This window comes from Oryctolagus cuniculus, chromosome 11 (assembly GCF_051225735.1).
Source record: "Oryctolagus cuniculus isolate XC-2025 breed Fujian yellow rabbit chromosome 11, ASM5122573v1, whole genome shotgun sequence".
NCBI lineage: Eukaryota > Metazoa > Chordata > Mammalia > Lagomorpha > Leporidae > Oryctolagus > Oryctolagus cuniculus.
The window spans coordinates 13,828,518-13,842,599 of record NC_142877.1 but is presented as its reverse complement, the minus strand read 5'-3'; the positions used below and the strand labels follow the sequence as shown (position 1 = coordinate 13,842,599).

The window sequence follows — 14,082 nt, the reverse complement described above, 5'->3', positions numbered from 1 at the left end:
TACTGATATTCACTTTTTAAAGGAGCCCTTAATTTATCAGCCTCTGACTTACTGGATCACACAGGACCTGCGTATGCTCTGACTTCGTTCTAAGCATCTTGTGACAACGTCACAGAGTGACAGCGTCCCCAGGGTGTCCATGTTCAGGACTGTCATAGTCTCATTCTCCCTCTCTCTCTGCCGTTTGTTATCCTCTGAAAGCTACAAATGGGGAGTGAGTGCACGTGGCTCTCTCCTATCACAGACGGGCGTCTCTCAGTTGGGCATCAGACTCACGGAGCGCTTTATTACAGAGAACTGGCGTCTGGAGAGGAGTCAGTGAGAACCCTGAGAGGTGGAGGGAGAGACTTCACAGGGAAGGGGTGAAGGGCGTTGTGTTTGAAGGGAGCACGGGCTGGGCTGGAGGAAGGGGTGCAAGCAGATCCTGGAGCTCCGTTTTGGAGCAGCCAAGGGCTTGGGGGCTGGAATTTGGCCAGTGGAAGCCTGCGTGGGCATCCGTCAGACACACTCGGAGAAAGCCCTGGTCGTGAGCCGCGTCCTGGGGCTGCTGCAGCTCCTCCTTATCCTATCCAGTGAGATGACTCTACGAGACAGCAGGACAAAGCATGAGACGCACGGCCCCGGTCACCTTAGGAACAAAGTCTTGCAGTTAATGGGGAAACGGTGAGATTGCTTTTGTGCCCTTTTGAAGAAAGAAAAAACAGAGGCAAGGGGAGTGAGGGGCTCACGGCGCGATCGCGTGTCCTGCTCTGTCCAGTGGAGCTGCGGGTTGTGCTGTTGTCACAGTACAGCAATTAATGGCAACCCCCCTTCACTCTCAAAATGTCTTGATTTGGCCGATAAAGTACTGTGGTTGCCCTTTAAAAGCGAAGCGGAGTGGTGACAGGTTCGGGGAGAGGGAAGGGCCTGTGATGGACGGCTGGTGGGCGGTGCCTAGTCCCGGGCTGGGACCGTGGGGTCTCCTTCCCACGGCACCTGGGGCTGTTCATCACGTCCATCGCCTCCCTGCAGCCCCTGCTCACCCCTTCTTTGCAATTTCCCTTTGTCTGGCTTCTCACCCCTTCTTCCCCCAGTTACACCTCTGCAACCTGCACTCTCACCCCCTCATCGGAGCTGGTCTTGTCAGCCCCAGTCCCAGCAAGGTTTGGAAGAGACAAGCCAACACCAAGACGCCTGTCTCTGTGTGGTCGCTGTGGGCTCGGGGGACCGCGGCCCCTCGCACTCACCCCGGTCCTGACAGATGACCAGGCAGATGGCTTCCGTCTGGAAGTTGTTATTGTTCCCGTTGCAGCCGCCGTAGATGAATTCAGTGCAGATCTCTCTTTCTTTATCATACCACCAGCGGGGGATGAAGGCCAGGCAGGGGCCGGTTTCCTTTGGCATACTGCACACGTCTGTGGGGAGGCCACAGGGCAGCCCTGGTTGGGTGCCTGTCACCTCCCCTTCTTCTGGCCCCTGCTCTTTTGGACTCCACTGACAGGCACCCTGGACCGGGGGCTCTGCTCCCAGTGCAATGGTGTCTGTGACCACTCTGACCCTGTGCTCCTTGACTCTCCTTACCTATACGGTAAGAGTGAAACACTGCACCCTGCTCACTCCAGATGGGACAGCAATGCCCTCTCTAACTGCGTCCCCCACCCCGAGTCTGGACAGCTAACTCCTGCCTCTTAGATAGCGCTCCTTCATGTCCTCCCTGCCACTCCCAGGATTCCAGTATCTTTATCTTTAGCCAGGACTGCCATGGGAGGCTACTGACTGAGCTCCCACACTTCTCCAGTCTGCTCCACGCTGGTTCCAGGATGATGCACTGAGCTCACGGGGAAATCCTACCAGAACCCAGAAGGACTTTAGAATCCACGTCCTGCTCCTGGTCTCCTGCCGCACGCTCTAACAATGCCATGTATTGCTTCCGTGCCTTTCCTCGTGCCTGGAATGCTCCCCCTTGGCTTGCTAAGCAGGTGCAGGCCTGTTCACTCCGCAGAGCCCTCCCAGAACCCAGCTCTCCTGGGATGTCTTTCCTGGATCCACTCTTTACCTCTTTGCTGTTCTTTCTCACTTCTTGATCTTGCACACGCATTGATCGCTTCTGTATAATTATTTGTTCCGAGTTTTGGACCCTCCAGGGGAACGTGGGGATTTGAGGGTGGCCATTGTGTCTTAGGGCGTCTTGGTACAGCAGTTCCTGGCAGGGAACTTGGCACAGGGAGGGTGCTTCAGGACTGTTCACAGTTTTAAAGAAAAGCCGAATGCACCCTGAACCTAAGGAAGCATTTACTAAGCAAAGTTTGGCTCGCCGCGCTATGAGGGGCCAGCGAGGTTCTTCAGAACCTGCTCATCTGCAGCCCAACAAAGCAACCCCGAGTGCATTTCTCAGGGTGCCAGGCCCTGTTCTTAGTGCGCGATGCAGGTTAACACGTCACCACGTGTGCCAGGTCCTCTTACTGTTCTCACAAGTCACGGGAAGAAACCGAGGCTTGGAAGGCAAAGTCAGTTTCCTGAGGTCGCATAGATACTAAGGGATCTGAACACAGATGACCCATTGCTCTGAGGGTTCAGGGCAGACTCCTTAACACACACACACACACACACACACACACACATGAACTAATCAAGCTCCGGCTCTCTCATCTCTGCTCCCTGGCCTCTTTAGGCCTGAGCCTGCTGCCTCCTCCCACAGGACCCTTCCACACAAGGTCAACCTGTGCCTGGAAAGCCATTCGCTGCTGCTTTTGCCTGGGCCATCCCCATCTTTCACGTGCTGGGTCACGGGTCCCTTATCCTGTAACACCTTCTCTGACATCCTGGGACACGGTCAGTAAGTGGAAGCTCCCATGCATGTTAGGGGCACAATAAAGTTTGCCGTATGTGTAGTCCTTGATGGTCTTAATTAGAGCCCAGTGATACGGACAGAGTGGGGAAGAGCGTGGCAGGTGGCAGGTGATCCGGGAAAGGATCCTGCATTTATACAGAGACCTAGGGGAACAAGGCAGGAAGTACAGAGCCTGTGCCTGTCTCTCACAGCTCTCCTAGGACCCGACGTGACGTTGACATTTCATGGAACTTCGGTGGCTACTTGGGGTCTCAGAGCCCATGGGTTTCACATCTATGTCATAGAAAAAGAGACAATGGCTCAGAAAAAGCAAACTATATCACACACGTATCACATAAGGACAGAAGTCAGTAGTCACATAAAAGCTGCATCTCTCAAAGCCCAGCACCGATTGAATTTGTGTCAGGTGGAAAATGCAGGAAGACTCTAGGGCAGAGAGCAAGGGGAGGGGTAGGAGAGCACAGGTTGGGGTAGGAGGTGAGGCCATCGCACAGCTCAGGGGACCTGTGGTACCTTTCCTGAGGTCTAAGCATTTCTTCCCGCAGTTGAACAAGCAGCACTTCATCTTGTCCGGGCAATGCCTGTGCCTCGTGCATTCGCTCCTTTCTTCCACTTCACATTTCACTCTGATTTTGGGACACGTCTCTAAGGAAGGGGAAGACACACTCCCTTGAGGCCTCGAGAGTGTTAGTGCTCTCCCTCCCGGACCAGGGCCCCACCGCGGAGTCAGAGGGGCTTACTTTCACCTCCCACTCGTCCCCTTCTCATTCCTAACCACCACCCTCCACCACCACCACCACCACCACCAATAAGATTCCAGGGAGAAGATTCCAGGGACAAGATTCCAGGGAGAAGCAAGGTCACACGGCCTTGCTGTGCTTGGGTGTTCCCCTGGGAGGCGCTGTAACTCTCTGTGATTAAGATCTCCATCCCTCGTGGCAGATAGCTGAGTTTTTAAATTCTGTGCAACCCCTGGTACAGCAGGCGCCCTCTCTGAACTTGGTTTTCTTCATTTGCACATAAGGCTGCTTTTAACTCTAAGCAGCAAAGTTTGAAAGTCACTGTCAAGTTGTTGGGACAAAATAATGACTAGCATTGATGAAGCACTTGCTATACACTGGGCCATTTATCCTCAGTCCTCAGTGTAACGCTATGGATGAGTCCCATTGCTTGCCACAGTTGTAAGCAAAGGACTCTGAACCCGAACAGAGGGCGGCCACGTGCCTTTGCCCAGGTTCCTGTGCCTGTCTCTCACAGCTCTCCTAGGACCCGACTGCTGCTTCACTCCTTTTCTATAGGCACTGACAGGCTGCTGAGGAGGGAGCCAGGTTTGGGTCTGAAGTGTGCGGCTCCCAGCTCCTGAGACCCACTTTTAACATTGCTATCAGAGTGCCCAGCGTATTTGGGCTCCTTGTCCTGGGCTCTTTGTAGGTCAGCACCCCAGAGACTTCTGGGGACCACTCTGCCCCCAAAGGCGAGGACCCTCTGGGAGCGGGAACAGCTGGGGGTAACCTGTGCAGGCTCCAACAGGAAGGGTCGGAATGAACAAGGGTGGTGCGGGGGCGGGCGAACCGTCCTCCTTCGGGGCAAATCCCCTAGGCTCCCCAGTTCCCACAGAGTCCCTTTCATGATCGCTAAGCCTAGGCAGCTCCAGGAAGAGCTCCTTGGGCTGGTGGTGGTCCAGACGAAGGCGCCTGCATTTGCCAAGTGCGTCTTACAGGAGGGGGGAGGCTGAAAGAATGACTAAATGCCTCCCGTCTTTCCTGGCCATGTTGGGGGAAGCACCGCTGAAATTGTTCTTCGTCCCTTCCTCCCCTTCAAGTCCCCCTTCTCCATCGCAAGGGCCAAGTCCCTGCTACTTACTGATAAAGAATCCCTCAGCCAGTCCAGCCTCCTGGATGCCTCCCAAGAGGATGAGTGGTAGCAGGATTGGCAGAAGTCGGGAAAGTCGCATTTTAGGAGGTGCCAGCCTTGCTGGTGTCCCCGAAACTAGGAATCGTCACTCAGTAGCTCCAGCCTCTGAGCGTCGGATGCCCTGATGCAACCCAACACTCCAGAACACAGCCCTGGAGACCAGCCAGCCACACTCGCTCTGTGGGGAACACCCAGGCCCTGAGGCCCATCGGTGGCACCTGCAGCACCCCCCCACCATTGGTAGGCAGCTCCTAAAGCTCCAATCTGAGGCTCTCTGGCTCCCTGGGCTACCAGGGGGAAGGGCCCGTCTTGTCTGGGGCTTCGCAGACTCAGCAGAAGAGGATGCTCCAGTCCAGGGTCTTGCATGTCGGTCACCCTGTGCTTGTATTTTTTTTTTTCTAGTGAGTTTCTGGGCCTGTTTCTACGTGCCCTTTCTTTCCCGTCTGTTCTCCTCACTTCACTCCTTAGAGCCATGTTTTAGTCTGGTCCCTAGGGTAGAAGGTGGTGCTGACCTCGGTAGGTGGGCTCTCTGAGAGTGCGCTCACCGCATGCAGATCAGCCTGGAAGAGACGGGTATCCCACGGGGAATCAGCGGATGAAGACCTCGGCTTTCGCATCACTGAAGAAAGTTTGGATGCATGTCATTCCTTCCTTAGAAGGCCCCCAGTGGGACGGAGCTGCCGTCTCCCATGGTGGTAACCACTCATAAGGATTCCTCTCTTTCCTGATTCGTGCGCTCCCTCCCTACCTCGGGCTTCCTGGGACATCTCCCAAAAACTGCCTGTTCCCAGGCCCTTGTCCCTGGGCCAGCTTCTGTGTGTGTGTCGGGGGGGGAGGGAGGATTCCACTGAGGCTATGGCCTTGCCTTAAAAGGTCTTGCACATTTTTGCAGAGACAAAGGCGGAAGCTACCATCCCTGGAGCACGCCCCTCTCCAGCTTTGTCCTTCCTCCCCTGAATGGTGTCACCAGAGGCCTCAATGACACTTTACTCTCCACGAAGTGTAATTCAGGCCAACTAGACGTGAATCACTCAGCCCCCGGGGCGTAGGACTAAGCAAGAACTTTATTGGGGGAAATTGGGCTATACAGAGAGACAGTGGGGGAGCTCAGGAGATAAGGGGGTGAAGCGCATGGAATCCGACTGGAAGGGTTGTGCGTGAAAAGCGGCAGCTATGGCAGAGAGGGAGGAGGAGCCTGGGGTTTGGTTTTGGGAAGAGCAAAGGCCTTGGGCCGCGGAGAGTGGAGCCCCGGAAGTCAACCTGTCGCATCGGTCAGTTTCATAGCAGAGCCGGGTGCCTGGGTCAGATCCTGGTGGCTGCTCCCACGTATCTGCGTCCGCGCAGGAGTTAGGAGCCTGTGGACAACGCTGTGGTCAAGATACCGCCGAGCGTGTTTCTCTTACCAGCCTCTCTTCACAGCTGGGAGGTACATTCACGCATGCTCTCCTGGGAGGAGACTAAAAGCGGGTTTGCTCCGGGGAGCTACGGGTGTCTCTTCAAGAGAATGGGAGGGGATCGCTGGCAAAGGGCTGTGACGAGGGCACGGATGGCCGGGACCCATTGGTGGGTCAGTGCGCCCAGGGTCGGCTGAGCCCCTTCTGCAGGTGTTCTCTGAGATTCCGCCGCCTCGACCCCGCCCCCCGCCACTGCCCCTGGCCAGCTTTGCTCCACCTTCACGTTCCTGCCCGCCCTCACTCACCAGAAAGCCACCCCGTCTACCCCTTGGAAAGGCGCTTTATTACCTCCCGCCCGCAGCCCAGGTTTGCCAAGGACAAAGCAGGTGAGCCAGCGCGCAGCCCTCCCCACGTGGCCCTGCCGAGGGCGCGGCACTGGCCCCGAGACTCACGGGGTTTCTGGCAGGCGTCCTGGCAGATGGCCTGGGTCTGGAAGTTGTTGTTGTTCCCCAGGCAGCCTCCATAGACGAAGCTGTAGCAGGTGTTGTTTTCCTTACTGTACCACCACCGAATAAAATAAGCCATGCAGGGGCCGGAGTCTTTTGGGAGTTTGCATATATCTGCAGAGAGAGTTGAGACCTCAGAGTGCCCCCCTTCCCCAAGAAACCAGTAGCTGCTGTTGTCTCCCCCTGGTGGCCGCCATTGGTGAACACGAAGCAGAGTCCTCCCTTACCGTGCCCGGGAGCTAAGCTCCTCTCCGGCGCACTTTGCAAGGAGACTCCGGCTGCTTTCACCGAAGCCGGGGCAGCTGAGATGAGGCCAGAATGAGCTCCCGCCTGTGGTCTGCACCCTGCGAGCGACGCTTACTGCTACCTCCCAAAGAGCAGGACGTGATGGATCTGAAACCAGGCTGATCTCTTCGCTCCCCAAAGAAGAAGTCCCGGACTTCCTGACCAAGTCCCCACGAGGCCTTCCTCACCAGTGGCTCTGACATCCCCCCCACCCCACCCCGGGCCTCCTGGGAGTACCATGTCCCAGCAACAGTCAACTCCCTGTGCTATCCCTCAGCTCCACACCTTTGCTGCCTACTGCTTGCTACTCCTTAGGAACACACCTATTCATCCTTCAAAACCCTTCTTGGGTATCGCCTCCTCTGTGATGTTTCTCCTGGCCCTCTTCTGCCACCTGGAGCACCACAGGAGCCTGTGTTAGTCCTGCATGTCTCTACCTTGCTTCTGAACCTTGGGTGCCCATGGGTCAGTTGTTCTCATCTTGGGTCTCGAGCCCGAGCTGGTGAGTTCTTAGTGAGCAGATATTGTGTCAAATTTCGTCTTGATATTCCAGTTCCCAACAGGAGGCCGGATGCAGTACAGCATAACACAGAGTGTTGAGGGTAAACTGAAGTCTATACTGGCCTGAGCTGATAATCCTTCTTGGAGCACCTACTATATGCTGAACACTTGAAGGGAAAAGAAAAGGCCTATTCTCTGCTATTCAGCACCTCCCAGTCAAGAATGACAAGTGATTGCAGCTGATATGTGTCAGGGAGCCGTCACACGCTGTCATGTTGCTCTAAGAACTTCATGTGTGTCAATGGGTTTGACCCGCAAAATAACCGTGAACACTGACGGCTTCATTGTCTGGAGAAACGGAGGCACCAGGAGGGAAAGTTACTCACCTTCCCGACAGAAGTGTTGTTCCAAAGTTAAGACTGGAACTCAGGAGTCTGGGTCTAGAATCCCCCACCGGCAGGCGTGTGAGTGCTCTGTCACCTTCTAGCTGGTCCACTCCACCCCTGTTCACCTCCCAATCCCCGCCAGCACCCACCCGGCCCCGCTCCTCCCCCGCCCCGGGCCCCCCCCCCCCCAGCTCCTTCGTCCAAATCCGCATTTGCTTTCATCCTCCCATCTCACGTGCCGCAGGCATAATTTAACCCAGTGATGCCACGGTGCCACCACAGTGGGTTTCCACGGTTCTCGAGATCTGTCTTTAACCGGGTCAACCAGAGCTGGATTGTTGGCTCCTCCACACAGTGCTCACCCACCCCGTCTCCTGGCTGACCTCCTCGGCCCCATCACCTTTGGGCCCGGTGCTCCCTGTGCCTGGAGAACGTCCACCTACTTTTTGCCTAAAACGTGGCCCATCACTCGAGGGGCTCCAGGCTTGGTCCCTCGGAGAAGGGTTTCCAACCTCCCTGACTGCAGTGAGCAGATCCAACCCTATTATGGGTCTCACAGGCACTCAGGAAATCTGTGTTAAATGGATGGCCAGGGGAGTCGTTGATGGGTTTTTTGGGGGGAGGGGCGGCCAAGGACATGAGGATGGGTCGCAGATTGTAGCAGACAAGGAAACCCCGCTGGCCGGTAGGGGCCAAGTGAGGCTTCCTGGTGCAAAGTCAGATCTGCACAGTTAGAAAGGCAGTGAGTTTGGAGCAAAAAGAAAAAAAAAGCTAAAAAAATTGTATGACATCACTTGCAGAAACAATGTTGGTAGATGTAGATGCTGGGATAGCAATGGGCAGCAGCATTCAGAAAATCTAACCGTGGAAGAAATCAAGCAAGCAAGAAGCAATCTGATTCCATCCCTCTCTTGCACCCATCATTGGCTTGGGTAGACTGAGCCCAGACGTTGCTGATAGGATAAGGACATGACTGGCAACACATAGCATGTGAGGGTCAGTGATGAAACGAAACTCCCAAGTCCAGCAATCTTGGCCAAGACCGGTCCTCAGTGAGCCAGGGGACCATGCCAGCCCAGGGGGACAGAAGGTGAGGCTTTGGGGGCCGGCGCTGTGGTGTAGCGGGTAAGGCTGCTGCCTTCAGTGCCCACATCCCATGTGGGTGCTGGTTCAAGTCCCGGCTGCTCCACTTCCAATCCAGCTCTCTGCTATGGCCTGGGAAAGCAGTGGAAGATGGCCCCAGTCCTTGGGCCCCTGCACCCACGTGGGAGACCTGGAGGAGGCTCCTGGCTTTGGATCGGCACATCTCCGGCTGATGCAGCCAATAGGGGAGTGAACCAGAGGATGGAAGACCTCTCTCTTTCGCTGTCTCTCCTTCTCTCTCTGTGTAACTCTGACTTATAAATAAATAAATAAATAAATCTTAAAAAAAAAAAAAGGTGGAGCTTGACTGTTACCTTGTTGAGGGTCTATGCATTTTTTCCCACAGCTGAAGACACAGCACTTCTGGTTGCTCGGGCATGGTTTGACCTTCGTACACAGGTCCCTTTCTCGGAATTCGCAGTTTTCTCTGAGTCGGGGGCATTTACCTAGGGAAGCAGAAGTCTTAACCACGAGCTGGGGAGGGTACGATGCCCACCCTTCTCCAGACCCATGGCAATTCTGGGAGCTCAGGGATGTTTGCCCTCACTGCGCTCATTCCCAGGGTGCCTTCTCTCCAGGGTGCATCTTCAAGTAGTCCCAGCCCTGCCCACACCACCCTCCCTCCTGACCAGTCCACATTCTCTACCTCCCTAGCCTGGTCCTTCGTCCCTCCCCAGAGCCAGCCGCCTTGGGCAGAATTTCTCAACCCCTGGTGACATGTGGGCAGCATGACTCTTTTTGGGGTGGGTGCTGTCCTTAGCAGCATTCTTGCCCTGTACCCATTAGATACCACCGCACTGCCCAGTCCTAACAAGCAGAAATGTCCCCAGCCATCGCCAATGTCCCCACCCAACCCGGAGCACTGGGTTTCAAGTTGATCTGTTTTGGCTTGGCTGAAGTCAGCGTTTGGGAAAGTCCTCTAGGGGGCGATGTCCCACAGCTCCTGGTCTGCCATCTGTCCTCTCCCAACCCTTGATGTCTTCATTTGTAAAACTGTTTTGATGTTACAGAGTTGTGAGGCAGAAAGGAGACCAAGTGTGTAAAGCTGTAATCATAGTAACTGATGCACTATGAGTTAAGTAATACGAACTAACATTTGCTACACACTGGCGACTCGGCATTTTAAATGTATTATCTCATTTAATCCCCCAAACAGCCCTTGGAGGCCAATTCTTATAGTATCTAATAAGAAAACAAGCACATGGAGTTTAAGCAACTTGCCTGAGGTTACATGGTTATCAGGATTCGAACCCACTAATTCTGAATCCAGGTCCCTTTCTGCAGGTGTTTTTTTTTTTTTTTTTTTTTTTTTAGAAGATCTGGTCACAGAAATTCCTATTTCCTGAGTATTTAGATCAGTTTTTATTAACCATTACCATTATTGTCACCATGTGGTCCCATGCAGTCATGAAGTGTTATTGTCTTACGTTGAAAGGGACTTTAGACACTGTCTTATCCCAGAGTCAAAGAACACTTTATATATCTGGAAAATCCAGGAGACAATAGAGATGAGGGCTCAAGAACGGAATCTGTTTTCTTGTGGGATACACGTTCTTTTAGGCTTCCCAGATTTCTATAACTATTTTTTTCTATAACTCTTAAATTTTAGATCCTGTGGCCAGCGCTGTGGCACAGTGGGTTAATGCCCTGGCCTGAAGCACTGGCATCCCATATGGGCTCCGGTTCGAGACCCAGCTGCTCCACTTCCCATCCAGCTCTCTGCTATGGCCTGGGACAGCAGTAGAAGATGGCCCAAGTCCTTGGATCCCTGCACCCACGTGGGAGACCCAGAAGAAGCTCCTGGCTCCTGGCTTCGGATCAGCGTAGCTCTGGCAGTTACGGGCCAGTTGGGGAGTGAACCAGCGGATGGAAGACCTCTCTCTCTCTCTCTCTCTCTGCCTCTCTTTCTCTCTCTGTGTAACGCTGACTTTCAAATAAATAAATAAATCTTTAAAAAAAATTTTAGATCCTGTGACTCTCCTCCAACCGCAGCACCTGAGATTCCCCACTTCAAAGGCGATGAGATCAGAGAATTCCTCGCTCTGGATTCCTGCGTTCCCAGAAAGGATCTCCCACAGAGGACTCACCCACTGCCTCCCGCTTCTCCCAGCCCAGGGCTCGGGCAACTATGGCAGCACACAACCGAGATCTGAGGAATTGCTTCCTGTTCCTTCCTCCCAGCAAGCTTCCCGCTGTCCAGGGTAAGGGGAGCCCCCAGTACTTACTGGGAAAGAACCAGTCGCTCAGACGGGGTCCCTGGACAGTCACCAAGAGGAAGAAGAGCACCAGGGTGCCCAGCAGTCCTGGAGTGTTCATCCTGAAGAGGGGCTGTCCTGTCTGCTGGTTCCAGAACCTGGAGTCGCCTGCTCGCCTTGGCCCGGGTCTATCTCTTCAGCAGCCAATACTTTGGATATGAGACCTGGAGACAAGCCAGCCACCCCCTTCTCCCCTGGAACGCCAAGTTCCCGAGGTCACAAACGGGATGAATGGACGTTCACAGCCCACAGCTTTGGGGCAAGGACGTCCAAGCGGATGGCTCCTGATCTTTAACCCCTTGGTCTGCATGGGCCCGGCTCTCTGGTCCACCGGGGGGGGGGGGGGCGGGCGGTGTGTGTGCCAAACTTGCCTCCCACTTGCCAGGCTACTTGAGGAGGAGAAGGCACCATCTCAGGTCTTTGCGTTGACAACTTGGAGAGCTGTCAAGTTTCCATGCGCAGCAGCTAGCACACCGGTTGTGTGTCTGACAATGTGGTTCTGTCTCTCTCTCCCCCGTGCCTCCCCCTGCTGTGTCTGACCTTGTCCTTCTCCCTGTGGGCCTCCCGTGGTCTCTGAGTTTCTTCCCTCCTCTCCCACAGTTTCCTCCCATCTTTCTTCCTCTGATCTTCCCTTGGGTTCAGTTATATTCTTCAACTAAGGCCAAGCAGCAAAGATGTTGCCACAGAGGAACGCGGAGGAAGAATCGGGCTGATAGCAAGACTCTGGAGAGTCTTTGCCAAGGTCATGTGACTTTGAGAACAGGAGAGAATGTAACAGCTCGCAGGGGGCGTCCACCAGCTGATGCTGACTCCTCGGGGCCTTGGAAACTCGGAAAGGAAGGCACCTGCTGAGGGGCTCCGATTGAATAGAGCTCAGTACCACGGCTGTATTCGTCCACAGTAACACCGCTGGGTTCCAGCAGGACTGCTGGAGAGACCACGGGAAGTAGCGCCCTGGAGACCACGGGTAGCTTCCTCACCACCAGCCGCTCCATCAGTCCTGGCACTGGGAGAGATGCTCTTCAGAGTCAATGTTGGGGCCGGCACTGTGGCACTGTGGGCTAAGCCTCCACCTGCAGCACCGGCATCCCATATGGGCGCCAGTTCCTGTCCCGGCTGCTCCTGTTCCAATCCAGCTCTCTGCTTATGGCCTGGGAAAGCAGCAGAAGTTGGCCCAAGTCCTTGGGCCCCTCCAATCACATGGGAGACCACGAAGAAGCTCCTGGCTCCTGGCTTTGGATCAGTCCAGCTCTGGCCATTGCGGCCAATTGGGGAGTGAACCAGAGGATGGAAGACCTCTCTCTCTGTCTCTTCCTATCTCTGTCTGTAACTCTGCCTCTCAGATAAATAAATAAATAAATACAAAGAGTAAATGTTTTCTGGTGTTGCCCTATTGTGTGGAGTTCTGTTATCCAAATGTTCATTCATTACATGACAGCCTTTTTATTAATGAATGACCGCATGGTCAAACACTTAGGATCACACACAGGACCCCCTTGAGAATCCCATCCCACTGACTTCACAGACTCATTGAAAGGAGCTCCCACTAAGGCCCTAGGAAGTCGAATTTCTAAAGAGCAACCAAGATGTCCTGGGCAGTGCTCTCTTAGTCTACTTCCCGTGTTCTCCAAAACTCAGTCCAGGAGAGATCAGACATCTGGAATGTCCGGAAGGGCTCTAAGGACCATCAGCCCCAATTTGTTCATTTTATAGATAGAAATCATAAAGTCCAGAGAAGTTAAGATGCTGCCCAGGGTCACCCAGAAAGTGAGTGTCAGAGATAGGGTTCAAGGGGGCTGAGCATGGACGTTCTTGCCACAGCTCACTAGGGGATCTGCTGAGACTGGTATGGACGTAATATTTTATTGTGGAGTTGGACCTAGAGAAGAATCATGAGTCCAAAAGGGGTAGAAGGGACGTCTTCAGTGGCGACAGGGTCTGAAGAGTCACAGAGCCAGCAAATTTCCAAATGACTCACAGGCCTTCCATTAAGGCTGAATTTTGTCTCCAAATTATCTTTAAAGTAAATTAAAACGCTTTCTGGTTGCTCTATCCCATTATGTGTTGCCTAATTTCCAGGCCCACCCAGGGGTCTCACGTTCCAAGTAAGTAAAATGAAGTAGGTTTCTGAAGGCCTGGCATACATTGTGGTTTTGGACCCTCGTCACCCTAATTTCTTGGAGAAGACTGGGTAAGGACCTATCTGATCCTCACCTCTCCTCTCTCCTTCTCTCACTGAGGGTTATGGTACCCTACCTTTGCTTTTTTTAAAATTATTTTTAAATTTATTTTTTAAGAATGCAAATTTCACAAGTACAACTTTAGGAATATAGTTATTATTTTTTAAAGATTTATTTATTTATTTGAAAGTCAGAGTTACACACAGAGAAAAGGAGAGGCAGAGAGAGAGAGAGAGAGAGAGAGAGAGAGAGAGAGAGATCTTCCATCTGCTGGTTCACTTCCCAACTGGCCGCAACGGCCAGAGCTGTGCCGATCCAAAGCCAGGAGCCAGGAGCTTCTTACTGGTCTCCTACACGGGTGCAGGGGCCCAAGGACTTGAGCCATCTTCTACTGCTTTCCCAGGCCATAGCAGAATGCTGGATCGGAAGTGGAGTGGCCAGGACTCGAACTGGTGCCCATATGGGATGCCGGCACTGCAGGTGGCAGTTTTACCTGCTATGCCACAGCGCTGGCCCCTACCTTTGCTTTAATTTCACTTCTGTTCTGGGAACTCCAAGGAGAACTGAGGTAGACTGGCCTCTACCTGGCCGCTCCTGCTTTTTCATTAGACTAATACCGGTGACATGGGCTGACCTCCTGTCACTGGTTTTCTATGTTGTTCTCTGTGCCTGTAACTGGGTTACTGAA

General features: G+C 53.7%; 2 protein-coding genes across 2 annotated transcripts; both read right to left on the bottom strand.

Annotated features, from left to right (window-relative positions):
• Positions 1 to 289: 289 nt before the first annotated feature.
• LOC100008810 (eppin) lies at positions 290 to 4,805 on the bottom strand. Its single transcript, NM_001082104.2, is given in 4 exon segments — positions 290 to 583; positions 1,227 to 1,394; positions 3,344 to 3,475; positions 4,694 to 4,805. Coding segments are annotated over 4 exon segments (414 nt in total). The 5' UTR covers positions 4,785 to 4,805; the 3' UTR covers positions 290 to 560.
• Positions 4,806 to 5,959: 1,154 nt separating this feature from the next.
• Positions 5,960 to 11,460, bottom strand: LOC100353214 (eppin). Its single transcript, XM_008274766.5, has 4 exons — positions 11,185 to 11,460; positions 9,274 to 9,405; positions 6,591 to 6,758; positions 5,960 to 6,099 (listed from the first exon to the last, which is right to left on the bottom strand). The coding sequence occupies exons 1-4, from the start codon at positions 11,273 to 11,275 to the stop codon at positions 6,092 to 6,094; spliced, it is 399 nt and encodes a 132-aa protein (XP_008272988.3). The 5' UTR covers positions 11,276 to 11,460; the 3' UTR covers positions 5,960 to 6,091.
• Positions 11,461 to 14,082: the final 2,622 nt, after the last annotated feature.

Coding starts and splice junctions, on each gene's coding strand:
- LOC100353214 (XM_008274766.5), bottom strand. CDS start 11,275: ATGAACACTCCAGGACTGCTGGGCACCCTGGTGCTCTTCTTCCTCTTG. Junction 9,406..11,184: donor GAGCGACTGGTTCTTTCCCA/GTAAGTACTGGG, acceptor CTGCTTCCCTAG/GTAAATGCCCCCGACTCAGA. Junction 6,759..9,273: donor ATGCATAGACCCTCAACAAG/GTAACAGTCAAG, acceptor CTCTCTCTGCAG/ATATATGCAAACTCCCAAAA.